The sequence below is a fragment of the Empidonax traillii genome, unplaced genomic scaffold (assembly GCF_003031625.1).
Source record: "Empidonax traillii isolate 1590-97213 ecotype Southwest subspecies unplaced genomic scaffold, ASM303162v1 scaffold833:size273953, whole genome shotgun sequence".
In the NCBI taxonomy this organism is placed as follows: Eukaryota; Metazoa; Chordata; class Aves; order Passeriformes; family Tyrannidae; genus Empidonax; species Empidonax traillii.
This window is the reverse complement of record NW_020956026.1, coordinates 164390-180179: the sequence shown is the minus strand read 5'-3', so window position 1 is coordinate 180179 and position 15790 is coordinate 164390. Positions and strand designations below refer to the sequence as shown.

Genomic DNA, 15790 nt, shown 5'->3' with positions numbered 1-15790 from the left:
TTTTTTAAATGGTTTGCTTCGAACGAATGGCAAAAGGCTTTGCTTGGACCCTACCGCTTCGAATCCTTCACTTTGCCACCTGCAAACATAATATCTTCGGCTTCCTCGTTTTCATTTTTCGGGATCGTGGTTCTTTCCCTCGAATCCTCCTCCGTGGAGGCCATTCCTTTTTTCCCCGGACGTGCCTGTGGGCTCATCTGCCCGGCCTCAAAAGCCGGCAGAGCCTACCGAAAACCCCGGGCGCACTTCGGCACCGCTCGCCCGTCGGGGCGGCGGCGCTTTCCCCGGCTGCCTGCCGCATTCCTCCGCTTCCCCAGTGGCCGGGTCACAGCCGCCCGCTCTGCTCCGAAATCGCCCGCTAGCGAGCAGGGAGTTCGGCCGGGCACCGGTACGGCTCTCCCCGCAGGTTGGGGATCATGTCAGTGCTTTCGCCCCGAAACATTTCTAAAACTCTTTGGGGGAACGACCGGTTTGTTTGGAGCCTATTTCAGTGTCTTCTTGGTAACAAAATGGCAGTGGGTTTGGATTTTCCAGGGTTTTCTTGGGACGCGTAATTGGTAATCTTAGCCACATTTATCTCGGTTCTGTTCAGGGTCAGAGGGAGGATTTTGGGTTGTAGTGGAATTATTATTTCAATAATGCCCGATCATGAATTATTCTTTTTATTTGTGGGAAATACCTGCTCCTGAAATGCCGGGGCGCGATCTGTTGGGAATCCATGCTGTATCGCCGCAATGTTTTATTAATTATTATAAGCAGTCCTGTTGTAATTATTGCTATTATTGCTGTTTTCATTATTGCCGTTATTATTGCTATTTAAAGAGCGAGACTGCCTCTCAATTATTTGTGAAGGGAAATCAGAGGCAGAGAAATCCCCAGATCTGCTTTTCTCCGCCTCGGAGAGGATGAATTGCCCATCCTTGACCAGTAGATGAAATTTTCAAGCCGATTTTGAGGAGAATCAGTTTGATATTATCTTTGTTTTTCTTTTCTCCCTCTCCCCTCCCCCTCCTCCCCCTCCTTCCCCCACCCCTTTCACCCCCCCTCGCTCCCGCTCCCCACCTCAGGAGCGCCACGACAGTACCAGCAACGGGACAGCCCGGCTACCCCAGTTGGGGACCGTGGGTCAGTCTCCCTACACCAGCGCCCCGCCGCTCTCCCACACCCCCAACGCCGACTTCCAGCCGCCCTACTTCCCTCCCCCTTACCAGCCCATCTACCCCCAGTCTCAGGACCCCTACTCCCACGTGAACGACCCGTACAGCCTCAACCCCCTCCATGCCCAGCCGCAGCCCCAGCACCCAGGATGGCCGGGACAGAGGCAGAGCCAGGAAACGGGGCTGCTCCACACGCACCGGGGTTTACCCCACCAGCTCTCGGGGCTCGACCCACGCAGGGACTACCGGCGGCACGACGACCTGCTGCACGCCCCGCACGGGCTGGGCTCGGGGCTGGCCGACTTGCCCCTCCACTCCATCCCCCACGCCATCGAGGACGTGCCGGTAAGCCAAGGGGCCGCCCCGGGGCCCGCTCATCCCTCTTCCCCATCCCCCTCCCCACGGGAGCTCAACGTCTGGGGAGGTGAGGGACGGAGGGGGTCCCCCGCCCACTCTCCCCTAAAAAAAACGGGGAGGGAAGAAGAGAACTCCCCCTCCGCCCCCCGGGAAAAGTGAAGCCCCCACCTAGAACAATAGGTTCTCGCAGCTCGTCCCTGCGCAACGCCTCCCGCTAACGTGCCCGCTAAAATATAAATAAATCAAATTACTGTCATCGTTAACAATATCTTTCCTTCTCAGTGACAATAAGCTGTTACGATTGGAAGAATATATAATATCACCACAGGGCCGTGCATTTGGGGATCTCTTGCTGCCTTGGGAAAAACACAAGTCTGAAACGAGAGATGTCATTAAATGTCCTCCCAGGCAAACATAAAGAGAGAAAAAAAAAAAAAAAAAGTGGGTGAAAGTGACCGGAGAAGGAAAAATCGGTATCCCGCGATTATAGGATTGGCATATAGGATAATCACATCCAAAGTTATAAAGGGTATGGGCAGATCCTCTTCTCTAAAGGAATTAATTGACAAATCAGGGAAGAGGTATACTAAAACGCTGCCACCTTCTTTTAGTAGCGGTGCAAAGGGATGACCTCATAAATCATTAGCTATAGGTTATCGAATTTGAGCCAGACCTGCTACACCCTATATTAAATTAAATGTTGAGAGCCTATTGGAGGATGCTTGATTTGGGGGACCTAATTCTGTTATCGATAAATACAGATTTTAAAAATGATTTCTAATTAAGCATGACATTAGCACACAGGCTACTTACAAAGCAAGCCAGGGCTATTGTTCAGTTAGGAAAGTGGCCTTATGCAACATGATTGGTCATGATCAAAGTTCATCTTTCTGGGTTTCTCCCTGAAAATGGAATTAGAACATGGCAATAAATTTATTAAAGCCCACAGAGCTTGTGCTGAGGGACCGAAGCTGCTCGACTTGCAGAAGGAAAGAGGAGGAGGGAACTGTGGTATCTGGATGTGATTTTTGCTGAAATGCCATCCCAAATTACAGGATCAAATATTACAACAATATATTTGCTGACAGTTTAATGAGTACAGTTTCGTGTTGCAAGGATAATGTTCATATGAACTTACCTATTTTTGGGGGTCATTTTGAAATCTTTTGTAAATTATACTTGGGGAAAATAGTGAATTTATTACAGCCCTCATCTGGCTAAATTAGCCACAGAAAATTGCTGGTTGTGTTTAGCAGTTTTGCAATAAACGCATACATTTCCCAAAGTGGAGGATTTAGTAAGCAATTTGGATCCGTTAAAAGCAGGTCGATTCTTTAAACTTGAGATAAAATAACGTGGAGGCAATCGTAAGAATAAACTAATTTGTTGACTGCAAGCCCCTGATTGCTGTAGGAAGAACATGACCTAAAATGTTCTCTTGAATTCTGCCTCTCCTCAGTTGTGCTCCATCGCAGTGGGCTGATTCTGGAAGCCTCCTCTGCAGATCTATGAATTAATAGCATTGCTATACTTTGTGAAAACCAAATGCCATCTGGTTTAAATCCTTGAGCCAGCCCAGCCATTTTTTCCTCTGTAAAACTGAATCAGCAGGCTTCATGAGGGAAAGTATAAAACAAGAGGATGTATCTTTTAAGATATTTTATCTATTTTTTTAAAAAAATAATCCTCTACAGAAATCTAGGTTGGGAGGGTAATCTTTGTAATTTTTCTGTTGCTGCAGCAGTTAATCTTTAATAAAAACGACCGCTAAATATTTAAGAAAGTCAAGTAGATGGTGAAAATTATTTAATCATAAATATCTCTGTGGGATTTTAAACTTAACAGTCCTCCCTGTATGGAATATGTGTAGAAATAACACAAATAAAAGTATTATGCCACACTACATTTACTTTATGGGTTTAGGGTGCATGCATAAAGGGATCATATTTCCCCATATAGTTAAAACACAAGAACTGCAGCAGTAGTCATTTCTGAACATTTCTCAATTTAATTATACTTAAATCCAGAAGCACTTTAGGCAAGTTACAAATGAGAGCATTGAGTATAATAAAACCTGTAATAAAGCAACTTAGTACCATCCACCCGGAATCATTGAGATCAGGCACAATTAACAGGAGCATAAATCCAAGACAGAATGGAAAATGTTAGAATCAGTATTATTGTTGGACAAAGACTAGAGAAGGAAGTAATAGTTTTTTAAATGGTAATGCCTGGGTTTTGTAACGATTGCGAAATCTTCTATCTCAGCAGCACTGGTGTTAATTTGTAAACACAGCCAGACATTATATTGCCTGTCAGTTTTTGGAATTAGAAAACATGATTTCATTTGACTTTCTAATCACGTCGTGACTCTGCCGCGCGAACCCCAGCTGTAGCCGCGACCGCGGAACCCGTGAGGGGACAATAGTGGGGGAGCCCGGGGCCGCGCAGGACGCGTGAGCCCTCCCCGGTACCGCACCGGTCCCCGCTCCTTTGTGCTTTCCCTCCCGCGGGCGCGGGAGAGTGAGCAGCGGCAGGGAAGGGCCGGGTCGGGCCGGGCCGGGCCGGGCCGGGCCGGGGCTGCTTCCCGGGGAGGAGGGAAGGGACGGGAGGAGGGAGCCCGCAGAAGCTGGAGGCCACTTGGGCCCCGGGGGTTTCTGAGTGATTTATGATATTTTTCTTGGGGATCGGGGGAAAGAGCTGGGAGGGATGCAGGATTCCTCTCGATAAAGGAAATCCCTGCAAATCCCCTCTTCTCCCCTCCTCCCCGTGCAGGATCTGTTGTTTCCCTCCCCACACCATGCCTGGGAAGGAGGGGGGGGCACACAACTTCTTCCACACCCCATCCCACCTCGGCCCTCCCTGCCTTTTGTTGTGGTTATACACTGACATCCCTGCCTGTTCCTTTTGTTGTAGCACGTAGAAGACCCCGGTATTAACATCCCAGATCAAACTGTAATTAAGAAAGGTAAGCCGTTTCCTTGCGCATACCAAACATGTCATCACAGGCTGGGGACTGCTCGCAGGGAGGACTTACCCAGCCTCCCCCCTCTCCCCTCCAGCCCCCCGGCCCCGGGCTCCTTCCTGTAGCATGTACTGTTGGCCAAAATGTTGGCAGGAGAGAAAGAAAAAACGGGCGATGTGGGTTAAAATGCGCCCTCTTAAATGGCCAGGTTTGCCGGCTATTTTAATTATTGTTGTCGTTAACGAGGAAAAATGTTAGCAGATGATCTAGAAAATCCGACCCGGTCTTTTAGTGCGTTAGCGGACAACTGGGTTTCATGGTTTGACCCATGCAGCTGGTTGAGCAGCGGGCTTGAACCGTTGTTGGTAAACGGGGCAGAGAAAGTGAAATTGTTGTTCCCCCTGCATCGGGTTTTCTTATTTATATCACAACGGTGATGAGGTGGGCTGGTGAAGAACTAGGGGCCAGTTTCTGAAACTGATGCCTGTCGGTCAGGGTGGTTTGGTTTTCGTTGGCTTTGTGCGCTTGCTTCACTTGGAATTGAATTGCTTGGAAGCTGGTCCCCAAATCGAGTAAAATATTTATTGCATGTTTTCACTCGATTTTCATTTCCCATCTTTCTTCGGGCAACTGAAGTATTAGTAAAGGTGGCACAGGGCATTTTGCAAAGGCGATTCTCAGTGGAAAGATATGGTTTTGTGTTTGGATGATGTGTAGTGAGATGCTGTTGGAGTAAAACTGGCAGGGCTGAAGGCGTAGCTAGCTCCTGCCTGCTCTGAGGGGTGCCATGGTTGCTCGGTCATCTGGAATTTGGGTACCCTGGCCACGACCGGAAGAGATGCTGAGTAGAGGCACTCTCCTCTTTAACCGTAATAGCTGTACAGCCAGCGAACCTGAAGTTTCATTCTGCCCCCCCACCCCCTCCCCGTAAAGCCTTTGTCACGTCAAATTAGATGTGCAAGGGATAAATCTTAAGAGATGCTCTTTCCAAGTCGACATGATAATTGGCTCTTTTATTAGTAATCTCAAGAGTTCGTTTAACTCCTGTTGTATCTATTAGCCTTCCCAGAGCTATTAATGTCACAAGTGATCTATCCAAAACGGAGAGAGCCCCCCGCTTGGTTGGACTGCGCCCGCCAAGCGGTGCGCATTAGAGAGGAGGAGAAAGGGAAGGCGGCCGGGACGCGGGGCCGGCGGGCACCGCCGTCCGAGCGGCTGCACGGCCCGGCACCTCCCCGCCCGCCGCCGCCGGGAAGGGGCCGGGCTGTATTTTGGGGTGCTGGCTCCTCTCCCTGCGTCACGGGTTTTCCACGCCAGAAGGTGCGCGCTGCTGCTGGCGGGGCCCCGGGGGGACGCTGCGGGGCCACCGACGGGCCGCACCGACAGCGTGCGCTGGGCCGGGGCTGCGGGGGCCGCCAGGTTCTCCGCTGCGGGTCGAGGGTTGTCCCGCTCTCTCCCTGCGCCCCCCGACGACAGAGCGGAGGGGCGCCTCCGTTCCCTGCCCGCTGCCCCGCGGGCGGTGCGGGGCCGGGGCTGGCCGCAGCGAACGGCTCGGGCGCTTCCCCCTCCCTCCCCCGGCTCCCCGCCCGCTCCTCACCCTCACCTCCCTGCTCCTCCCTCCCTGCAGGCCCCGTGTCCCTCTCCAAGTCTAACAACAACGCCGTCTCCTCCATCCCCATCAACAAGGACGCGCTCTTCGGCGGGGTGGTGAACCCCAACGAGGTCTTCTGCTCGGTGCCGGGCCGCCTCTCGCTGCTCAGCTCCACCTCCAAGTACAAGGTCACGGTGGCGGAAGTGCAGAGACGCCTGTCGCCGCCCGAGTGCCTCAACGCCTCCCTGCTGGGCGGAGTGCTCCGGAGGTGAGGGGCGGGGGGACGCGGGGAGGAGGCGGGATGCCGTGCGGGAGGGAGGGAGGGAGGGAGGCAGGGCGGCAGGGAAGGAGGGAGGCAGGGATGCGAGCGCCCACGCGGGGCGGTGGCGCGGGGGGAAGCGCGGCGGCCGCCGCCAGGGGGCGGGGCACGCGCGGCCGCCGGGGGAGGCACCGCCGGGCCGCGGGAGGGGGGTCCGGGCGCTGTCGCCATGGCAACGTGCAGCCTTGGTGTCGTCCCCAGTGCCCCAATTTGGGGGCCCCTGTGTGTCCCTTCCCCTGCCACGGCGATGGACACCCCACACGGACAACTCCCACGCCCCACCGGAGAGGTTTGCTGGCCGGCACCCTGCCGTGGGCTCCCACCCCTGTGGCCTCACCCGGGCGATTAGGCAGCGCCCGGGGAAGGGAATAACATCCAGGATTAATTAAGGCAGCTCGCATCTCCAAAGCTGCGCTTAACACTTAGTACGGCTCTGCCAAAAAGCCACAGATGGGCCACATAGGTTTTGCTGTAAGGGCAGCGATGCTCTGGGGGCTGCCAGCCTTACAAATCCTCCTCTGCCTGTAACACCTGGGGAGAAACTGTCCCTGGGTCCGTGGCACCTTGGGAGCTCAGACAGCTACCTCAGAGCTCCCCAGCAGCCCTGGCCCCATCCAGACTTTAGTGAGGGCCCCTGTTCCCTAGGCATGGAAACATCTGAAGAACCATCCCTGTGTCTGAGACTCAGCCTTCAGCAACAGTTGGTCTTCAGCCACCCACAACCATTTATCCCATCCCATGTACCCAAACCCTTAATGCCCCTCCATGGGAAGGCGATGTGTTTTGGGGATCTGTGGCAAGAGCTAGAGCGTGTGTCCCCCTCAAGCCCAATTTCTCAATGCCTTTCTGTGCGGAGCAGGGCAAAGTCTAAAAACGGAGGGAGATCTCTGAGGGAGAAACTGGACAAAATAGGACTAAACCTGCCAGCCGGGAGGCGTAAAGCTGCTAACGTTACCTTGCTCACATCGCTTGTGGAGGGTAAGTGACTCAAAGAGCTGGGAGAGCTTGTTTGGAAAATGTGCCTACTGCTTTTGCTAAAGGGGAGAAGACTTGATGTTCGGGTGTTCATGTGGTTTTTTTCTTTCCCCAAAGTCAGTGCTGCTTATTGGCATTTGGAAGGGCTTTTTTTTCCTATGTCTTAGAAAAAGAACATGTTAATTGTGTGCCTTTGCTTTTTGTTTTAACCTGAAACGGGCTTGAGTGAGTCCTGCAGACTCAGCAACGCGTTCTACCATTTATTTGCTTTTAAGCTTCTGAGAGATGTTTTCAGGGCCCCATCTTGCTTTCAAGTGAGTAATCCCTCCACCTAGTAAGCAGATTTCATTGGAAGCAGCATAGGAAGGATGCCTGTGAAGAGGGGCTGCAGGCTTAGCTCCGTAAGAGACCCCTGAGTGTTTAGTTGGAAGTTATAGGCAGCAGAGCCTCTGATACTTCAGTGCTGTCCTTCTGCCACAGGTGGACAGCCAAGCAATTGTAAATGTCAGAAACTGCAGCTACTTAAAGTTTGTTCTGCTTCCCAGCCTGCAGCCACATAACAGTAAATCATTTAACTTTTCTGACATCTGCATTTGAGAAATGCATGACCATTACTTCCTGAATTAATTTGGGAATCCTTGACCTCAGCCATGAATTAATGGTGTCCTGAAAGCCTCAAAGTTGCACCACCACCAGCCCCCACTCCCTTTTGGTTTTCATTTTCGGAACACATGTTCCCTTGGCTATATCGTTCCCTACTTTGCTCTGGCCAGAAAAGGTGCAAGTTACTTTTAGTGCTTTGGGATGCCCAATGCCGTCTGTACCAGAAGGTGGGAAGATCAAGCGTATACAGTTATTTAGTTTTGAAGCAGCGGCTCTTGCACACAAATTGACACAAAATATGCCCAAGACCTGCAAATAGATCCTTCTCTTTTGCTCTTTCTTATGGGTTCTACTGCATTTTAGACCGGTTCATTTTGCAAAGCGCTTTTAAGCTCGGCCTGAGCTGCACAGGTTTAGCTTAAGTTTGGTTGTGTAGGCGGGAATCTGTTTTGTTTTCGCTTCACAGTCTACTAGAAATGTTTCATGTTCAAAGGGACGGGGAAAAAAGCGCTGCACGATGCCAGGCTCTAAACATCAGGATTAGTGAACGAACTATATTTATACTGCGTGAAAATTACCACGTCTTCATGTTTTTGAAAGGGCTTTGCAATTGCATTGACATATCACGAGGGCAAAACTTGTAAAAAGTCTAGATTTGGTAGATGCTTAACATTATTTGTGATGTTAATGAATATGGAGAAGGTTTTATGGTAATCTATTGTTCTGTTTGGCTTTCACATACAAGCGCTTTAACAGAATGATTTTTAAAAAAAACCAAACCAGAGACCTGATCTTCAGATAACTTAGTGATGGTGGCTAATTTTGGGGGGATGATAGTATAAACATTGCTGGGGCTTTGAGTCCTGTAGCGATGAGGCAGTTTCTAGAGTACTGTTATTGTTTATGATCCGCTCCATTTTATGGAAACAAGCTCACTGGACTGAGGCTTTGAAGCTCTAATTGGCGCATGCGTTCTTCCGGAGCTAGAGCTAATGGCAGGAAGCCCTGCAGTAAAAACCAACTGGTTCAGGAAATTAAAACCAAAGATTTGAAAATCAACAAAACAGACAGACTCGGTGGAATGACCCTAAAATTCTCATGGTTAATCGTTTGGGGGTGAACACATAATTATATGCGATCAAGTTAAATTTTAAACACTTAGCTGTTTAATGCATTTTATTTAGAAGAGCTCTAGGAGTAATTATGATCAATATTAATCATTGATGCATTGCAAAATAATATAGAGATGTGGCTGAGACAAACACATTTTCAGAGTAAGTAGCTGTGAATAAAAAGTACATAAATGGCTCTCTATAGGTATGGATATGTAAATCAAAGCACACATTCTAGGTGGATGGAGCCTGTCTGTCTAAAAGTATCTGTTAGTCAATGTAAACTTTTAAAAATCCTTATTCAAATTTCAGTTGAAACAATTGTCATGAAAATACACATTTGCATTGCCTTCCACTGAAGCAAAGACAGCTCCTGAAAGATAAGATGTGATTAGCATTTCTTGCCCTACCTTTGTCAAAGAGAAAAAGTCCAAGCCTTTTAGAAGAAAAGCCCAAGTAGAATGTAGGGATTTTTTGTTTTGTTTTGTTTTTTTTCTAATGGATTTTTGCCTCTGTAGGATGTGTACTGATGAACTGTGTGTTTCTTTCTATTCCACCTATGCCTCCCTATTTAGGAGAAGCAGTACATCTAGCTAGAGATTTTGGGTACGTTTGTGAGACAGAATTTCCTGCCAAAGCAGTAGCTGAATTTCTCAACCGACAACATTCCGATCCAAACGAGCAAGTCACAAGAAAAAACATGCTTCTAGCTACAAAGTAAGACATTTAACTTTTTGGCATGCTGCTTAGAAATGAGGGAGGGGAACAAGCCCGGGTTTGGGGCTTTTATTTGTGAACATATTTGTTTGCCATATAACCAGTGGTTGATCGTTTCGCAAATTGTGAGGGGGTGTATTTGCATTCCTGATATAGGAGAACTCTCTAAGCCAACTTGGTTTCCATCAAGTCACTTTGTGCAGATGACATTGAAAGCGAGTCGTGAAAATTGTGGGTGGATCTTTAGTTACAGAAAAAGCAGTAATTCTTCAGAGCAAAACATTTTCTGGGCCTATTCACTTAGCTTATCAATTTAGGTAGAAAGGGAAGGCTTCCCATCGAGAGTAAAATAAAACTGGCACATTATACTGATTTCAGTTCATTAAAATCCGCAATGGTTCTTTCTGCCTAAGCAGCTCTGTTACTTAGCAAATATAGGGATATTAAACATATATTTTAAATGACAATCTGTATGCAGTTAAAATACTAGTGGAGTTTATCATTGGCGGGGCTGCCTAGATTTGCAGGTGGTGCGTGAAAAGAAAATGATTGTGTGTTTGCTGGAAATGAAAAGGGTTGTTTAGTAGCCCTTAATTACCAGTGGAGGCGTCACCAAAGGGCACAATGCCAGAGGACACAGGCTGAAGATAGGAGACACTTTATGGCTGGAAGACATTAACATGGGTTTTAGAATACCAACTATTTCAACACGCCTCTCAACTCTCTTGCTATAAGGTGTGTTATTTCCCCAACCATTTGGGCAGTGAGTGGGTGATATAATCTATTTTCTGCTCTGTGCCCTGGTATACTGCCTTCCCACCTCCCTGGAAGGGAATTTCCATATCCTGGTTAGCATCAGCTTTCCCCTCTGTGGAATGGTCCCTTTGGATTTGGAGATAGAGATGTACATATATAAATGTTTCAGGGTACCCTAATGTAAAACCTCAAGTCCCCTCCTTGCCCTCACTCATTCTTCCTGGTACACAGGTGTGTTTTAGCCTTATGAAGAAAGAAGCCTACACCTCTCTCCAGTTTCCTCCCCTTCCTCCTCCCCCCCAAAAATAAGGGATCTTCCAAAATGTAGATAAATCCCTTAACCTACCTTTGGGTAGCACAGCCTATCTATTACTTTCCAGCCTGCTGGGAAACTTTAAACTGCATATATGCTCCAAACTCTAGCTGAGCAGGAATGTGTGATTGTGGAGACAGTGTTGGGGAGCTGAGATATGGAGGTCAGCAGGGGTAGGCAAGGCATGGGTGTCCCTTGTGTGCCTGTTATTTGCCTGTGTGTTGGCTGGGGCCAGGGCATGGTGTGTGTTGTGTGGTTGTGTGTGCATGCAAGGTGAAGGGAAGAGGTCTGTGCATGCTGGGCAAGTGTGAGAATTAGGGGGAAGGATGCATAGAGAGGAGAGGGAGAGGCGAGAGAGTGTGTGTGCACTCGGGGGCAGCAGCCCCCTTGATCCAGGGTCTTGTGCAATCTAGCAGGGAGAATGCATGGGCTTTGCTGCCGCCAGTGATGGTTCATTTCTCTCCCTCTCTCTTCCCCTTGCTCCCTCCCTCCCTCTGTCTCTCTGCTCCATTTATGCTACAGACAGATCTGTAAAGAGTTCACCGACCTGCTGGCTCAGGACCGATCTCCCCTGGGGAACTCGCGGCCCAACCCCATTTTGGAGCCGGGCATCCAGAGCTGCCTGACCCACTTCAACCTCATCTCGCACGGCTTTGGGAGCCCGGCGGTGTGTGCTGCTGTCACCGCCCTGCAGAACTATCTCACCGAGGCGCTCAAGGCCATGGACAAAATGTACCTCAGCAACAATCCCAACAGCCACACAGACAACAGCACCAAAAGCGGCGACAAAGAGGAGAAGCACCGAAAGTGAGGATCCACCCCCACACACACCCCTCTCCCTTCCCCCTCATAGCCCATCGATCCATTCATCTCTCTCCCTCTCCCCTGCACCAGCACCCCAGGCTACAGCAACAGAATGAGCGTCCTTCTGCCAGTCCTGTTCTCTGACTCTGCAGGACTGCTCTGCCCTCCCTCCACACCCCTTCCCAGCATCCACATTTCCATTTGCTCCCTCTTAAATCCCCCCCACCCCCACTCCCCATTGCCACCATCGATTGATCCCAGTTTGGAGCCTAAGAGAACAGAACAGGGGGACGGAGCCAGCAAAGAAAAAAAGTTCTGTCTTGAGTTTGTGAACTTTTTTTTAAATAAAACAAAAGGAGGAAAAAAAAAACAACAAAAAAACAAAACAAAACAAAAAAGAAAAGGACTTTTTTTTCTAAAAATATATTAAAAAAATAAAAAAAAAACCAAAAAGAAATAAATAATACTTAAAAATTCTATGAGCTTCACCGGACTGAATCACCACCTTCCCTTACATAAACTTCAGTTAAGATTGTAGCCATATTAAAAAAAGAAAAAAAAGTGAAAAAAGTACAACAGCAGCAGGAGACATACAAAAGGCAAAAAGGACTGATGACATTTTATCAGTATTGTGAATAAACTTGAACACAAAACACAAGCGGTTCCATGTCATATCTTCAGTTGTAGAACTTTTTCCTGTCCAAGGTAAAGCGACCAACTTGAACTTTCTATTGCAACACGATTCACGGTTATTATATAAGGGAATCAGTGTTCATGTATGTATATATTTATTTATGTGTAATTTAATGGGAATTGTAAATATGGTGAGTTTGTTTTAAGCCTTTTTTTATTTATCTGGTGATCTCGTTTACCTCTTGTTTAGTGGGTTTTAAATCTTCCCCTCTTAGTTCATCATGTGGTTCATGGTACTTATTTAGATATCAGAGGTTTTTTGGGGGTTTTTCTCTGGGATTCATCATTTTTAGCCCTGTTGTAGCATGTTAAAGGCGACAATGAAGCAGCTGAACAAATAAAAACCCATGAATTTTTATATATAATTAGTATGACATTTAGTTTCTCATTGAAGATAAAATAAAGTGATGTTGGACCCTGGCAAAGTTTTTAAACATGTTAGTGGTTTTACAACCCTTATGTGTTGTGGAAAATGAAAGAAGTTATTTTTATCAACTGTCCTTCTCCCGAAAGCACCAACAGAGCAATAAATTAATATTGTCTTTTAAAACAGATTTAGCTTTTCTTTCTTTTTTTTTCCTCTCTTTTTTTTTTTCTTTCTCCCTTTCTTTTGTTTTTATTTTTCTCCTTTTTTTCTTTTTTTTTCTTTTTTTTTTTTTTTTTTCCCAAAGAACTTCAAACATTCGGGACCACCTGGTATCCTGTATTTCCACTGGCCATATTGGAAGCAGTTATAGTTGTATTGTATTGAGTTGTGCCGGCAGTAGTTTCCATGCCTATCAATGTATCATAGTCCTTTGTTGCCCAGATAAATAAATATTTGATACGCTTTATGTCGATTTTTTTATTCAGTAGCTGTCTTTACCCAGGCGTATTTTTGTTCTTGGCAGTATTTTTTATTCAGTATGGTTACAGTAATTGAGTTTAACTCTCCCTTGACAATTGCTCCTTGCAATAAGCAGCTGAACCCATTGTTTCCCTCAAGTATAATAAAAACTTACTTTCAACTTGGAGTTCAGAGCAGGGTATCATTTAGATATTCCACTGAGTCTGTATTCAGACAAATGACACAATAAAGCACAATGTATTCTTTTGGATAAAAAATTGTCTGTACTACTAACAAAATGACACACTATCTTTTCTTTAACCAAAACATAATTTTATTTAAAAAAATAAAGTTTTATTTTATTTATGTTGACCTCTAGGTTTTTATTTATGTTTATATATAGCATACAGAATTATAAGCCTATAAAATTTTGTACATGTACTTGTCCTAATGGAAAGCAGATATTAAAAAACACATCTCAAGAAGGACATTTTAAAAAGAATCATTGCTGAGCAAATACTGAAAATTAATGCTATGAAAAAAATATATACTGATGAATCAGAGCTGGATGCTCCCTCCCCCTCAACTAAATAGAAAAGCTCCGTAGTCGATGCCAACAAAATCATCTCACGGTTGTGAACTTTAGTGAAATCTTGCAGGAGACAGATTATTTCTGATTGATGGTTCGTGTTTTAGTGGAATGCACAGACTGACATTTTGAGATGGTTGTGTCAGTTTATAAGGGACTGAAATTTTTATCTTGAGTTTCTTCTTGTGGAAACCAGTTGTGAAATAGGGAACTTCGCTTTAAAAAAATGGAGTGTACATCTTGAAGACGGGCTGTAAAAACATGTGAGAATTCAGATTTTGAATCTATTTTCTTTGGCCCGGAGGGTAGGTGAAGTCAGGATCAGGCTGGATTATGTTATATCATAGGAAGGGAGACTTAATGCAGTTTAGAATGTAAAGGCATTTTAAAGAGAGGGTTTCCTTTAAGTGCTGATGGTATTTTGGTGGTGGTGACTGATTTTTCTCTCTTTCTCTTTCCTTCCCTCCCTGACTCTCTCTCTCTCTCTCTTTTCTTTTTTCACCCTTTTTGCTCAGGCAGAAATTGAGTAGGTTAAGAGGGAGGTGTTTACAATAAAGCTGCACAGAGAATTAACATTTACTCATATATTTTGATGTTTGGTAGAGCTGGTGAAGCAAAGCATTAGATAAAGCCCAAGATGTTTCATTTTGCTTTGGTAATCTACTTATGGAAGGCAGTGTAAAATCAATCTTGCCAAGCAGAAAGAGAGTTGGTGGAGTCTAAATTCTATTTTCAAGAGCCAGCTAGTTTATAAAAATGGTGAATATTTTTTTTCCATAAATTGAAAGTGGATCCTTTGAATGCAAAGCTGCAATTGTTTTAAAAACAGTTATTTATTATTTCCAAGAGAGACTGGTTAACCGTAAAGTAGATGTAACAAAATAATGAGGTGAATGAACCCTAACTGTACATATTCTTGACATAAATGAAATGCACAGTATTGTAGCAGGTGAAGTGAAGCATTGTCTATCAGGGCTGTTTTTCTTGGCTGCATCTCAGATTGTGTGTGGGATCCTAACCTCAGGCACAATAGCATTCATAAACAGCAATACATTGCTGCTCTTTCTACAGCAACACATAAATACTCATTTTTAAACAAAAACAATCTTATTAAATACCATTCATTCATATCTGGATTTACAGATGCTTGTTACTTTTTGAAACCTGTACCCAATATAATCGTTTTATACTGGGCAATGTATAAAGCAGTCTTATGCTAGAACATTATAAGGTCATAATAAATAATGTTTTAAAGATATAATTAGCTACTTTATGGTAGGAGAGCACATTTTAAGCATCCTGCTGCTGCATTAGCAAGCCACCAAAAACTAGAAATGAAATGACCTTGCATGGATTTCTTTATTACTATTATTCCTAAGGAAGGATTTTAAAGGCGATAATGGAAATCAGACTAGCTTCGGTTCAGCCTCTTCTGCTGTGACCAATATGCAGTTACTAAAACGTGCTAATTACTTTAGCGTTCTTTAGGCGCATTTTTAACGTTGTGATTGAGGTGCAGCAGTGAAAATTCTAGGTCGTGCTTTTATACACCAAACAAAAATATGTTGTTATTTTTTTCCCCCCAGATCGGTTGAAACGAGGGTGAGTGGTGGCTGAATGTTAGACCGTAGCTGCCATGCTAAGCTAATTCCTATATGTGAACCAAAATACAGCCTGGTGCTCTTCACTGTGAACAAGGACAGCCCTCCTCTTTGTACCATAATTTACCCCACCCTCCAAAAATCAAATATTAATATAATTTGAGATTTAACTGGTGGAACAGCCATCAGGACAGCAATGCCCCGCAGCTGAAATAATATTTAAAATAGAAGGGATTTGACATTTGAGAAGTCAGTGGCTTGAAATACCCAGTTGTACTTAGCTAATTCAGTCCTTAACCTCTGGTTTCAAATAAATCAATTACAGTCGATTCCACTTCAGTTCAGAAGTGCACAAGGTTTTTAGTTAATTGAATACATTTTATTCACTTACTAGGAGTATTCAGTTATCCAA

General features: G+C 45.8%; 1 protein-coding gene across 2 annotated transcripts in view; it reads left to right on the top strand.

Moving 5' to 3' along the window:
- Nucleotides 1–13201, top strand: part of TFAP2A (transcription factor AP-2 alpha) — a 20519-nt gene extending 7318 nt beyond the window's left edge. For both annotated transcript variants that reach the window (XM_027902062.1, XM_027902061.1), the window contains exons 2-7: nucleotides 1068–1502; nucleotides 4431–4482; nucleotides 6107–6338; nucleotides 7249–7367; nucleotides 9655–9796; nucleotides 11388–13201. In XM_027902062.1, the coding sequence (XP_027757863.1) occupies nucleotides 1068–1502; nucleotides 4431–4482; nucleotides 6107–6338; nucleotides 7249–7367; nucleotides 9655–9796; nucleotides 11388–11676 (1269 nt within the window). In that variant the 3' untranslated portion in view covers nucleotides 11677–13201. The remainder of the gene's footprint in view (nucleotides 1–1067; nucleotides 1503–4430; nucleotides 4483–6106; nucleotides 6339–7248; nucleotides 7368–9654; nucleotides 9797–11387) is intronic.
- The last annotated feature ends 2589 nt before the right edge of the window (nucleotides 13202–15790 follow it).